Consider the following 13,069-nt stretch of genomic DNA (forward strand, 5'->3'; position numbering starts at 1 on the left):
CTTATTTCTTGCTATATAAGTAGTTTGATTACTTTTCTACACTTCCTTCAGTTGATATTGTGGTATTATTGTGCTGCTCCTTATAAAGTACCTGAATCCAGTAAATACCATAATACCCTGGCAGAACAAAAAGTATGCTGCAATCACTATTATCCCAGTTTCCAGGCAGTAAACCAAACCAGACAAACCTGCCCAGATACACACCACTAAAGAACTAAAGTCATAAATCCTACATACAAGAGGGCCCAGCTTTCTTTTCTTAATAGAATAATGCAAGTAGAAAAAGTAGCCTTATTTTTAGTTTAAATTTAAATACACTTCCTCGTGCAACACAGTAAATTATGTTGGTGTTTTGTTTAAATAAATCTCTAAGTGTGTTTCTATACATTAACTGTGTAGAAAAAAAAAAAAACCAAGTAACTAAATTTTAATTTGACAAAAAGCTTGATACAAATATGCAAAAGCAGTATGCCTATATATATTAAATCTTTTGTCTAAAATTGTCTAAATATATTCAAATTGTTATATGCCAGCGTATCCCTGCTACATCTGGATAATGTCAAAAGCTCAATGCCTTTTAAGAAATTCAAAATAGACTGCACTTCATACAGACATAGCCTGTACCATCATCATACAACTCAATTCCAAATTATCTGAACAGAAGCCATAAGGAGAAATGCTGGTCAATCATGAAAATCATGCATGTTGAAGTAGTAAAAAAAAACCAAGTAGAGAGCAAACCAAATAGCAAAGCCTGAGGTTAGCAATAATGTAGTTTCCAATAATTTCTTAACTTCTGTGCTTTGTTTGTAATGCACATTAACACTGGATATCCAGAACCAATTCAGCAGCTCCCTTACTAAATCTTGCAGGGAAAAATGTGTCAGTATAAACTGACATTTGTCATAGGTTTAGAGACTCTTCTAGTTTTAGAACCAATTTTGTTTGCCTTCTACTGAAAACAAAATATATTCACATAAGGGAAAAGACAATATCTAATATTTACTGAAGCAGCTCTCAGCTATGCTATCACCAAGGGAAAAATGGATTTGCTACTAAAAATAATTTTAAAATATTTTTTAATAAGCCAAATTATATCTTCCATTTGGTTTTGGTGTTTTGCTTGTTGGAGTTTTTTCTACTGAAGGTCAAAATCCTAATTTCCCGCAGTAGTTTGAAAAACAAAAAATCCATAGCAATTCTGGGGAGAAAGGAGTCATTGTTTGGCTTTTTGACCTCTTTGGTTTTCTTCTGCAACTAACCTTAGGGAGAGTAAGTTCTTTAAGATAAATCATACAACTGGTCAACACAGAATATCTGCTAATATCCTTTTCTGAATGCAGCAAAGCTGCTGTATTTTGACTTCTATTACAGAGCCTGGGCACTCAAAGTCTACTGGCTCCCCAAAGCCCTCAGCTTTCATTTTCAACTTCTCTGTTCCCTCTCCTCATCTGCTACCTTCTCCCAAGATGAGGTGCTGTGGCTTCACAGCCAGGCAAAGTGCCACAGTGTCCCCAGGGTCACTACCCACTTCTGGCTCATCACCTCCTCAGAAAGCACCAAAGCCTCAGACACACTTTTACCCAGGCAGCTGAAGTTGCTTAAAAGCATTTTTTTTAAATTTCTTTGAGACACCATGGCAATAAGAACAGCTCCTGAGGAGTTTAATGCTATTATTTCCCAAGATCCTTAACATCTATATACAAACCTGAACAAAGTGATTTTCTACACTCACTTCACTGCATCTGTTACCTCTGGATTCTATATTCTGTAGCCTTAGATCAGAGTCCTCCACATCCTCTGTATGGGTTTCTCCAGCAAATCAGTTTGTTTTCTTATGTTCTCAAAATTCAGGGGGATAGAAGGTGTTCTTTTCAGCCTATAAGAGATCCTGCTGTAAGACAACTGCAATTGTTTCCCTCTTCTGACCCACTCATGCCAACATTTAGGCAGCCTCAAAAACAGATCTGTTGCTCTACTATTGCCAGCACAGGCTTTGAAGCAGGCAGATGACATAATTTACAACATTCAATTTTACACAATCAGAATCAAGCCAAATCCAATATGTTATCTGTAAACTGGCTGTGAGAACTTCCATTTGGAAAAGGGACTCCATGCTCCCAGATCATTCTTTAAAACCATCAGGGAGACAGATTTTCTTCAAAGTTGCTGAAAAAAAATGTTAAGCGCCAGCATTTAAAAGAAATCCTCTTTTTCTCATTTCAAGACATTAAACAATGCAAAATAACTGCCCTCTATGCAAACCCAAACATTGCAAAAAGTAACCTCAGAGGCTCAAAAGCATCTAAAATGATCCTCCAGTGCTCTTGATGCAGGTCCAGATGACAGAATCAGAAAATAATTAGGTTGGAAGTTAACTGGAGGTTTCCTATGCCAACTCCCTTTCGAACTTCACAAGCCCTGAGAGAGATGCAGCAGTCAGATCCCAGGTAACTAAAGGCTGTTGTGCTGCAATGTGAAAACTCCATTCCCTATATATACATAAACACATACATTCATACACATCACTTTTTTAACTATTGAAGTTATGCTTCAGATTTTTAAAAAGCCAGAACTTCAGCACCTGCACTCTTGGTTTTCAGAGCTAGGCACACCATTTTTACCAACTTGCATAAAGTACTGGTAAGTAGCTTCCATCCAAGTCCAAGCAAAACCTCATTACATACAAATGTTTCTCAGTGTTTTCCAGTCCAGCTCAAACAAGCAAACGTGATCATCACTAGACGAACAATACTGGTTTTTTTCTTTCCTTTGCTGTCAAATGTTTGATGCAAGTGCTTATTTGGTTTAAACACCAGAATTCCACCAAATACACTTTCAAATGTTTCCCTTTTTCACTGATGTCAGCAGGAATGTGACATGGTCTACACTGTATCACAATTTGAAAAAATAATTTAGGAAATATCAGGATCAATAGAAGGGCTTAATGAGTAAAGGCCAGCAAAAAATCTTTCTGATGACAGGGTGGAGAACATACTACAACCCCCATTGATTACATGGATTTCTCCCTCTTTCACTGCTGGAACAGCTATGGGGACAATTTGTTGTAAGGAGGATGCAGGATGCTCTGCCTGGAGCAGGGGTAAAAAAAATGGAACAATGGCCTATTTACAGAGCTGTCTGTGGTGGAAGGAAAAAGGATCTCTTGCTGCTTTTGAATAATACTGAAACCAACCTGACTCATCAACCCCAAAGTCCAACCTCCTGACAGGGAGGTGAAGATGTGGCAGACCTGGTAAAGTACCTGACAAAGGAACCAACAATACCACTGATAACTAGAGACGATGGGCTGACACAGCTGACCAGGACACACATGACTGACGGTCACTCTGTACTACAGAAGCCCAATCCCACTCTTTAATGGCAAGGCCTTCTAACACACCCCTGCTTGGAGTGTGTGCAGAGTCCTCTCTTGAGTGGGGACATCCTGGAGGGTGAGCAAAAGAGTTGTTGGTATGGGTGAATAACATCAATCCTTACTGAATAATTGCTTTTGTTAATTTTAATATAATACCTTCAGTATCACTTCAAAAATAGTGCATTATACTATAATATACTGGTAGTCACAGCTGCCTTTACTGTGTAGCAAATCATTCTGATTAACATCTTTTAGTCTAAGAACAACATGATAAATAATTTATTTTTATATAATTATATCTGTTTTGCCATCCTTAAGCCTGTGGAACAAATTTATACTAAGGTTTAGTTACACCTACACAATTCTTTGGACTCAAACCTCTGACTAAGTCTTGGTGCTAAGTCTGGATCCAGCTGCACCCAAACTCCTCTCTGAGAAGGAGTATAGAAAGCAAGTGGGCTATTTCTGCACCTCCTGACTAAACAGGAGGGCTTCTCTAATAAACTTTGTCCAAAGTTCCCATTCTGTATACAATGAAGGGTCATTACAGTGAAAAAGATAATTACATTGACAGTGAAGAAACATGCAACAGCCTTTTTTTCTCCTACTGGTCAGCTTTTAAGTCCGATTCTACTACAATTAGTAGTCAACAACATGGCACTGGGTTTTCATTACCCATCTATCAAATTATATCCTGTACATTTCAGAAGAATGCGACCCCAAATGTAAGAACATTTATTGATTTGGGGACACAAGATCCCCAATCTCTTCACGTGAACAAAAATCTCTACAGTATCAGAGCAGGATTTTCATTGCCATCCTGAAGGGGTGAGGATTTTTTTCTCCTTTAATAGCAATTGTTATAATTTGTTCAAATGTGAGTTACTAACACAAGAACTGACAGTTGCAAGCCTGAATTCCTTGGGAGCCATAATTATTTAAGACACTTTATTACAGCAACACCAAAACATATGGTTACCTTATTAGAAATTACAATTTATTTTCATATAAATCTCAGCATGACATTACACCAAAAGAAGTAAAGTTACTCCAGGGGCTGGCAAGTAATTCCACTTTCCAGGTTTCTGTAGCTGGAATATGATTTTAAACTAATTAACTTGTAAATATAAAAGCAGCTTTGATAACAGAAATAAACTATCCAGAGCCATAAAAGGCACAAACATCACCTTCCAACAAACTCTTAAAATAAAGGATAAAAATTTTAGCATTTTTCTTGAAATCTTTCTGTCCACTGGCAAGAATATAATCTCTGCTTTGAACTCCCCACCATCCAATGAACTTGAGAGGGAAAGGGTCTATTTTGGTTTAAATTCAGTCTACTTCACTGGCAGTTTATAGCACAAGGATTCTGCAGTCTCATTTATTAAAGTCCATATACCCACAAAGGCAGGACACCAACTGACAAGTGCCTGACTATTGATCATGTTATAAAAGATGAATTTGAGTTCGTGTAATGGTTAAGGGTATAATTTTAAATAAAAAGTCTCTCTCTATGAAAACAGTAGGCAGGACAAAGATATTATTTGCACTACATCACCAGGAGAAGTGACTTTCTCTGATAAATAGGATTACCTATATAGTAGAAGTTTAAATTTGACACAGTTAGGTAATCGAAATCTTTAAAAGTAGGTTAACAAGCATCTTTCGAAGAAAAGAGAACTTTCAGAAAGCAACCTGGCATCAAGTTACATGTTTATAAAAGGTGGGTGGACGGGTTGTTTGGGGGTTTTGGCACTGCAGGGGTGGTTTTGGGTTTTTCTCTGTAAATCTCCATGAGGACTTTGTTCCAACTGAAACACTGCTATTAATGTTGTCTTTGAGACAGAGATGATGATTTGACTAACATTTTCAGATTCTTCTTCTGCCCTCCTCTTTTCTAGGGATTCTGCATAGAGGAAAAAAACATTCATCATCAATATTAGTCCCAACTACCTGACTTCATGAAATTACCTGAAGTATGCACAGTTCTGTATATGTATCCTCACACCTATGCACAGAATATAAGCACATAAAACATCTGCAGGAAACAGACATCTTGTGATGCAAGTTTTCTGAGCAAGCAGAAGGATTATCATTAAAAGCTGACCCAAAAGTCAAGCCAATGGGCACCAACCACAGTTGTACATCACTGCCACATAGAAGGCTTATATAGTACCACATAGTGTTAATGTCACCTCCCAAGCCAAAGCATGGTGAAATTAAAACAGCTGCAGTGAAATCACCAGAGAGGACGAAGGGAAAACTCAACAAAATTCACCTTATTTTATAGAGCAAGAAAAACACCAGCTGAGAAAACTCAATGGATTGCCAGCAGACTTTTACTCTGAGAGCCATATGCAGGACTGGGTTTATTCTTTTTCAGTTCATATGGCTCGAGAACAGTTCTGCACACCAAAGAGTTATTTATGCATAGACTGCAATGAGTCAAAGGATTAAATATTAGAGGTAAGCTTTATAAAGCTCTCTTGCCTTCAAAACTATAACAGAAGCCCCACTTTATGATGAAAGCTCCATTTTTTTCTCACTAAAGCATGCTGATAGTTATATCTTTGCATTTGGAACTAAATCATTAATCTGAAAAGGTTAATTATTCCTGATTTCTGCAATAATGGGGGTAAAGCCCATCTTCTTCTGAGTGTTGTAATTTTTTTCTAAGCAACTTCCAGAGAACAAAAACATTTTCTAACAAAACTTACACTAATGTATCCTCAGAACAGATATTTGCAATACATTTACCTTTCTATCTTTCTGTAAAAGAATTTCCTGACTACATGTGGTATTAAGTTCAAAGGAAAAGGAACTGAAAGCAATAAAGACCACTGTATGTGTTTGGAACATGCTTGTAAATTACAAGGAAATTAAATACGGCTTTATTTTTACAATAGCTAGCAACAAAGTCCTAAGACTTCAAGTACACCAGGCAGATATTCTGCCAGGCCCCAATGCTGCCTGCTTGGATCCATTCTCATGGAAAATGAGCACCCAGTTTTCTCCCTAAGCTTTCCTTCATCTTTATTTCATCTTCCCAAAATCTGCCAAGCCCAGTAAAATTATCATAACTCTTCCTCAGAGCACTAAGTAGGCAGATTTTCTGAATTTGGCTAGCATTTCAGAGCTTATGTGACAATTTTTTGAAATGAGCAATAATTTGTTAACAACAGATTAAATAACACTTTCGGAGCACAGAAGGGAAAGAACAACTGAGTCATGCTCCTTCTGAAAGTCACGTGTGCTTCTAGAGCATTCTGTCTAGTTCAAAAATTGAATTAATTTTCACAAATATTAAGGTATTTCATTCATCACTCTTTATGCTGATGAGGGGAGGGTCAAGTCATACAAGAATGCTAGAGAGCATACTTAGGTACACAGGGAAAGAATACAATATAGTCATAAAAAGAGAATATTCATCTTGCAGGTCCACTTTAGTCAATGGATCTTTTCTTATATGACACTTGTTACCACAGACCATTCACTGGCTGAGTACATGCTGTGTAACATGATAAAACACCTTGTGGTATGCCACTGTACCACTTTTATGAGATGCTTCTTGGTGGCATAAAGGATGGCTAAGGTTAATATGGATTTTCTTGTTCCATGCACTCTTGTCAGTGAGAAGAAGCATGCAATTGTCCTGTGCTATCTATCCCACTTTAGATTTTAGCAGTACTCAAAATGGATCAGATCTCAACAGGAACAAGGTAAAAATCACTTTTGTATCAATATAATTTTGCAGGTAGAAAGGGCCCGTAAATGTTTTACACAAAGAAGGTGATAAAGAATGGGGAGCTGAAATGTGGCAGAGAAATATTATTCTCTTTCCCTTCACTGTGAAATATATAGCAGAAGTTATTTTCAGAAGACATGGCTTGTTAGATGCCTGTTAGCATCTAAAAAGCAAGCATTAGCATGCTAGCTAGCAACAAGCCTGGCTTTCAGCTGATGAGGCTTGATTTTCCTTTAGCATCTTTGAGCTTCATACTCTCCATGTGCTGACACTTTCCTGTCTCTTAGTTTACAGTACTGTCCTATTATTCACAAAGTAGTCACAGACTGCAGAGTTTTTCAACTCTGAGGAAGTATACCTAAGTGTGTATTTGTAGGATTTCTGCACACATCACACAAAACATCTGGAACAATCAGCATCAGACACACTCAAATGGATTCCCCATTTCGATCCTGGTTTTGCCATGAACTGCTGCCCCATGTGACACTACCACACATGGAACTTCCAGTGCTCAGCACAGGTGTCCATCTGTCATGTCCTGAGAAGCCAGAGCTGCAAGGACACTGCTGCCACTTGAATGTTTGAGTACCAGGCCTTGGGCTTGGCTAGCTCACTTGCATGAGTCCCAAGATTTATCCATCTCTATGTGACAGAGGTAAAGGGATGCTGGTTCAACACTTGTGCCTAAGTATCCACAGCTGTAGGTAAACCTCAGACCATATGGTTAATAGAAATGTTTCAACACATTTTTCAAAAGATCAGTACTGTTTTATGTCTCACATATGCAAGACAAGCAGCCAAATGTCAGACAAACAGAAAAAGGCCATCTTTTATGTTTTTAAGTAAAATACATTGCTTTTATATAGCACAGAGAATCTCCATTTATCTCTTTCATTCATCACAAGCTTCATTTACTTGTTTGCTTTCAGAAACTGTCTTCCCTGATCACATCTGTTATTTCAAAAATGGAATGCATGTAGTGAGTGCTTATCTTATATGTACATCTTAACATAAGAAGATTCAAAGTACTTGGAAAGTAGTTGCTGAGAATGAATAGTGAACGCCTCTCAGGTTTTTATTATTTATTTTACAAATTTGTTGATGCCAATTCTCTGATAAAAGTTAGAATCTTTTTAATTATTTTTTCCACTGTACTATTAATGTGAATATGCAAAGTTAAAAAAAGCGACAAATACTTATCAAAAAGCAGAGCAGACTCAAACACAATACTTCAGAGATCTTAAAAAATGAAAATGATGCCAAACTGCAGCAGGATAAAAGTGTGAGTAAGAGCAAGCAGAAATAACAGTACAATCATAGGTAAGGTAAAATAACACTATACATCACAATTCATATGCACAACTACTTCAAGTACACGGGAAGAGATAAGAAATATGGAAAGCTTCAAGTTAATGATCTGGAGCACTTTAAACTAAGGTTGCCATTTACCAGCACATACCATGAGTTTGAAATAATTTAACCTTCCATCTCAAATCTTACATGTCTTAAGTTTACAGGCTTAGCAAAGACAAATTCAGAAACCCAGCTAAGCATGAGAGCTTCCTTGCTTCCACAGGTGTTTTGTATATTTAGTATTTGTTACCCAGGTGTTTTGAGTATTTAATTCTTACACACCGAAATTCAAAACAGTAAAAGAGAAAATCCACCCCTATACTATTTCAACCCACTGCTAAACTGTACCTTCAGACACATGCCTTTGTTCTCATTTGTTTAAATCACAGTTTCACCATGCACTTGAGACTATTGTACAGCCAGCTATAAAATGATTTTACTTAGCAGATTAAACACATAGATAAGAGGAATGAGGTTAGAGAGGCATAAAAAGAAATTTTGCAGAAAGCTGTTCTGAGGAGTAAAAGAGAGCTCTTCACAGGGCTGAAAGTAGTCACCTCTTGGCTAACCAATTTGTCAGCCTGTAGCTCCCCTTAGTCAAGGGCCTCTCTTCTATCTTACCTCCAGATAATTATACTCCTCCTAATATAATTTCATAAAATGCAGAAAGAAACTCTCCTCTATCCCACGGTCTCAGGCAGAAACACAGCTGTTTCCTCTGCTGCCTCATGTTTCACCCACACATATTTAATTTGACCTTGCAAAAATTTATGCAATATCAACCCAGGTTTGTTACAATTCCTGCTAATTTCTTTTAAAAAGCTCTTTTTTTCCACTATCACTACCACTAATGTCCTGCCAATATCTCCAAAATTGCTTGGGTCAAGATGTTTAAATTTTTTCCATAGAAGAAAAAGGGGACAGTCTGTGTCTAGGTAAATAGAATGACTAAGCACTGCCATTATTTAAAACAGCAAAAAAGGCCCCAGATAATACTGGGTTATGTATCGCAGCTGACATTAGCCTGTCTGCTGATGTCCAAGAAGTCCTTGTAGTATGGATAAAGCAGTTGTTCAGTTTTTTGTACCAAAATGTTTCTCTATATACTCAATATATCTGCTGCCAATCTTTAAGAACACACGTGGGAACCATTTGTCCAGTCACTGAAAGTGAATAAAAGGATCATTCAAATTATTGTTTGTAGAGAAATTATTAAATACCATAAGATTTAAAGCTGCACTTTACTGAACACATTTATAAACTGATATTTAAAGCCATCCTGTTCACTTGCATGCACTAAAAAGCCCTTTTATAAAAGCAGGATCATTTAAGCACAATCCACACATGTCTTTTTTTATTCTTTTATTCTTAGTCCTCAGTATTTCAATTCTTTTGCTATATTTTAACTTGTCAAAAACGCCATCCCCTTCCATCATCTGTACTATTGCAAAAACAATCTAGGGAAATATTTTTAGCAGAGTAGTTCAAAAACTTCCTATAACGGTCAAAAGATTAAATATTGCAGCCTGACATACAAGAGTATTTAAAAAAACCCAACCCACAATGCAGAAGCAGGAAGGAATGTGGTATAAATTGAATCACCAATTTATTTTTTAACAAGTACGTCATATGTATGAATAACAAGCTCTAGAAAACACTGAGGAACAAAAAGGAGAGTAATACCCAACTGCATTCATTCCTGTGATGGCAATGCACATGAACAGAACTACCTCAGCTACAATCTTCTCGGGTCTCTTATGTATCACAGGAAAGCCATTTCAGTAAAGTACCCATCCCACAGAAGTACTTCAGGAAGGACTGCAGGTCATCATTTTTATATCCAAGCCTCAGTATTCCTTCACACTTACCATTCTCACAGATGCCTGCAGAACTCTCACTTCTTAAATTAATGCATCTTATAAAGACACTGTTCTCTAAAGAACATTTTAGAAGGTAAGTAGGTGCTATTGTCTGAAAAACAGTGCTTTAAAATTTGTGTGACAGTGTGACCATGGTGTGCAAAGACACAACTGCAACAAAGCAATATGCCTATAGACAGGATGGCCCAGCACCACTTGTAACCTTCAATCCCTATTTATGAACACAAAAAGGGTCCCTGTGATATTCACCACCATGAAACTGAATTTTGCAATGAAATTAATTCATCTACCATTTATTCCATCTTATGTTTTTGAGTAAGTTGTTCAGGGAATGGATCTTCGAATATTTCGTTTACCTTCACAATATGCAGAGTCCCCTTGGACAGAGAGATAACCGTTCTTGCATTCACAAGTAGCTTTTGTGTTCCAGTTTTTGCACTCTGAATTTTCACCACATCTGTGTCCCTCTGCACAGAAGTTATGGCCTAAAATACAAGGAACATGCAACAGGGTTTTAAAATGTATTTAGATCAGATATTCAGGTATTTGCACTGACTGTTTCACTCAAAAAATCTGGCATTTTACATTCCAAATTCTCTCTATAAACCTAGATGGTGCACACAGGCTTTTTAGATTTCTCCATCAATTCATTCTCAGAAAAACCATTTTCTTTGAAAATAAATTTGTATGACTAGTTTCACTCAGGAGAGAAGACAACGCCAAAGCAGGAAGCAATGACAATTCATTAGTGTTCTACTGAACCCATGTAGCATTAAATCTCTGATTGTCAGGAAGTTCAATGCTAACTTACATCAAAAGGACAATGAAGTGTAATATAAAAAAAAGCCCTCAAAATTCTCTTATTATGCATAGCCACATGTGCTTTTAGTAGACCAAAATGAGACACTGCACAAAATTGTACCAGTAGTTAAAGCAACACTGCCTTGTAATTCTGTCATCAAAAACCAGCTCGATTGTTTCTACAGTTCATAATTATTCCATGCATCATGTTTTATTGAGAAGAATTTTTATTAATCTCTCCTTTTTCCTTCACACAAATCCACAGTAGTTTCTTTGTGAAGTTTATTTTACTCCGTACAATCATTTCTAGAAATAGGATGAACTTTCCTACCTCCTTCTGTAAAGGTACAAGTCACTAAAGTTCCTTCTTTCTGATTTTCAGTATTTCTCAGAGACATGTCAACATCTTTCTCTGCTTAAGTCTAAAGTGAAAATAATTGTAACTTCATCTGTAAAGGCAATCCACTGGAAGTAATGAAATATCTTACACAATTTGACAACAGGATACTTTTTTTCCTCCCTCCACTGATGTATGTTTTATGGATTGCCTCTATTAATATCCAAGAGTCAATTTCTATTTGCCTGAGATATATAAGCAGTCATTTTGGTAAATCCTATTTTGTCACCATTTTCTGTCCTGGAAAGAGGAAAGCAGAAACCCAGACATACCATCATCTGTTGGTATTCCAACTTGTGCTTATCTGAATACCAGAACAGTTTCTGTCAATTCCTCCTGGTCATTAAGGAGCAAACTAGAAGTTCTAGTTCATTAATCATAAACTTCCTAACATCCCCTAAAAACAGTTAAGAAAAACACAATCTGGAGTTCCAACATCTAAATGCCAGATTCAGGTCTCTGTTCATATCCCTTGCTTTGATATCCTATTTTAATGTATTTTTACACACACACTTTAGTTGTCTACTGATTTAACATTCAGGTTGTGATAGTTTGGTGCACTGCAAATTTATGTGTCTGCTCATCTAATGCTGAGCTCTGAGGTAATTTTATTAAAATGTTAACACTTGTTAGCAGTGTCAACATCCAATACTACACTTAAACTTCAAATTAATTTTATTAACAGCCAAGGTATCTTCCTTGTGCTTAGCTGGCTCCTTCTTTCATTGTAATCCAATTTGTGAAAAAGAACAAATTCCCTTAATGAAAACTTCAGTTATGGCTTCTACTCTTTACACATTTCGCAGTCTGGTAAAAACAACTCAAGTATTCCAGATCAAGCCTTGTCAAGCCCAAGTATATTTTAGACTGGTAAAATAGGGTCCCAATACACTCCCTTTAGCCATTTATGCAATTACAGTATTTGATTTCTCATTTTTGCATTTATAAATATAATTGAAACTGAACACTGGAGCTCATCTCCTCAAACTTATCCATTCAGCATCTAATTTATGCTCCCCACACAGGATTATTATTCTACTGGCATTCCAGGTGGCATCCAAGAGACAATAAGTTTTATAATATTTTCTTCGTCACTGTTTCCCCTAAGACTATGACATCCTAGTCTGTTTCCTGCTTCTTTAGAATAATAATTCTCCTTTGAGCTCATACACAGTTTGATTATTATTGGGTCAGAACCTCTAACATAGCACTGTATTAAGCTAAGCAGTATGAAAATATTACATGGATTGTTACTCTGTCTCAGGGTATTTGTTTATATTTAGTTCTATTTCCCTCTCATCCAAATCTCCAAAAAAATATTTTGACTTTCTCAGCAGTTTTAATAACATGACTGCTGGTACAATTTTCTGCAACAACATTCTATGTTTCTAGGCTCTTTTTATCCCAATGAGTCAACATTTTACCTTATGATCAGCTCATGGCAAATTTAAGACTTAGAATTAGCCAAATCAATGGCTTCTCAGAGTTAACTCTCATCACAAGTCCCAGGTCCC

General features: G+C 36.7%; 1 protein-coding gene across 2 annotated transcripts in view; it reads right to left on the reverse strand.

The window, feature by feature from the left end:
* NELL1 (neural EGFL like 1) overlaps positions 1 to 13,069 on the reverse strand; it is a 282,345-nt gene that overhangs the window by 184,138 nt on the left and 85,138 nt on the right. For both annotated transcript variants that reach the window (XM_056493636.1, XM_056493635.1), the window contains exon 12: positions 10,714 to 10,842. In XM_056493636.1, coding sequence (XP_056349611.1) covers positions 10,714 to 10,842 — 129 coding nt within the window. The remainder of the gene's footprint in view (positions 1 to 10,713; positions 10,843 to 13,069) is intronic.

Source organism: Oenanthe melanoleuca, chromosome 5 (genome assembly GCF_029582105.1).
Source record: "Oenanthe melanoleuca isolate GR-GAL-2019-014 chromosome 5, OMel1.0, whole genome shotgun sequence".
In the NCBI taxonomy this organism is placed as follows: domain Eukaryota; kingdom Metazoa; phylum Chordata; class Aves; order Passeriformes; family Muscicapidae; genus Oenanthe; species Oenanthe melanoleuca.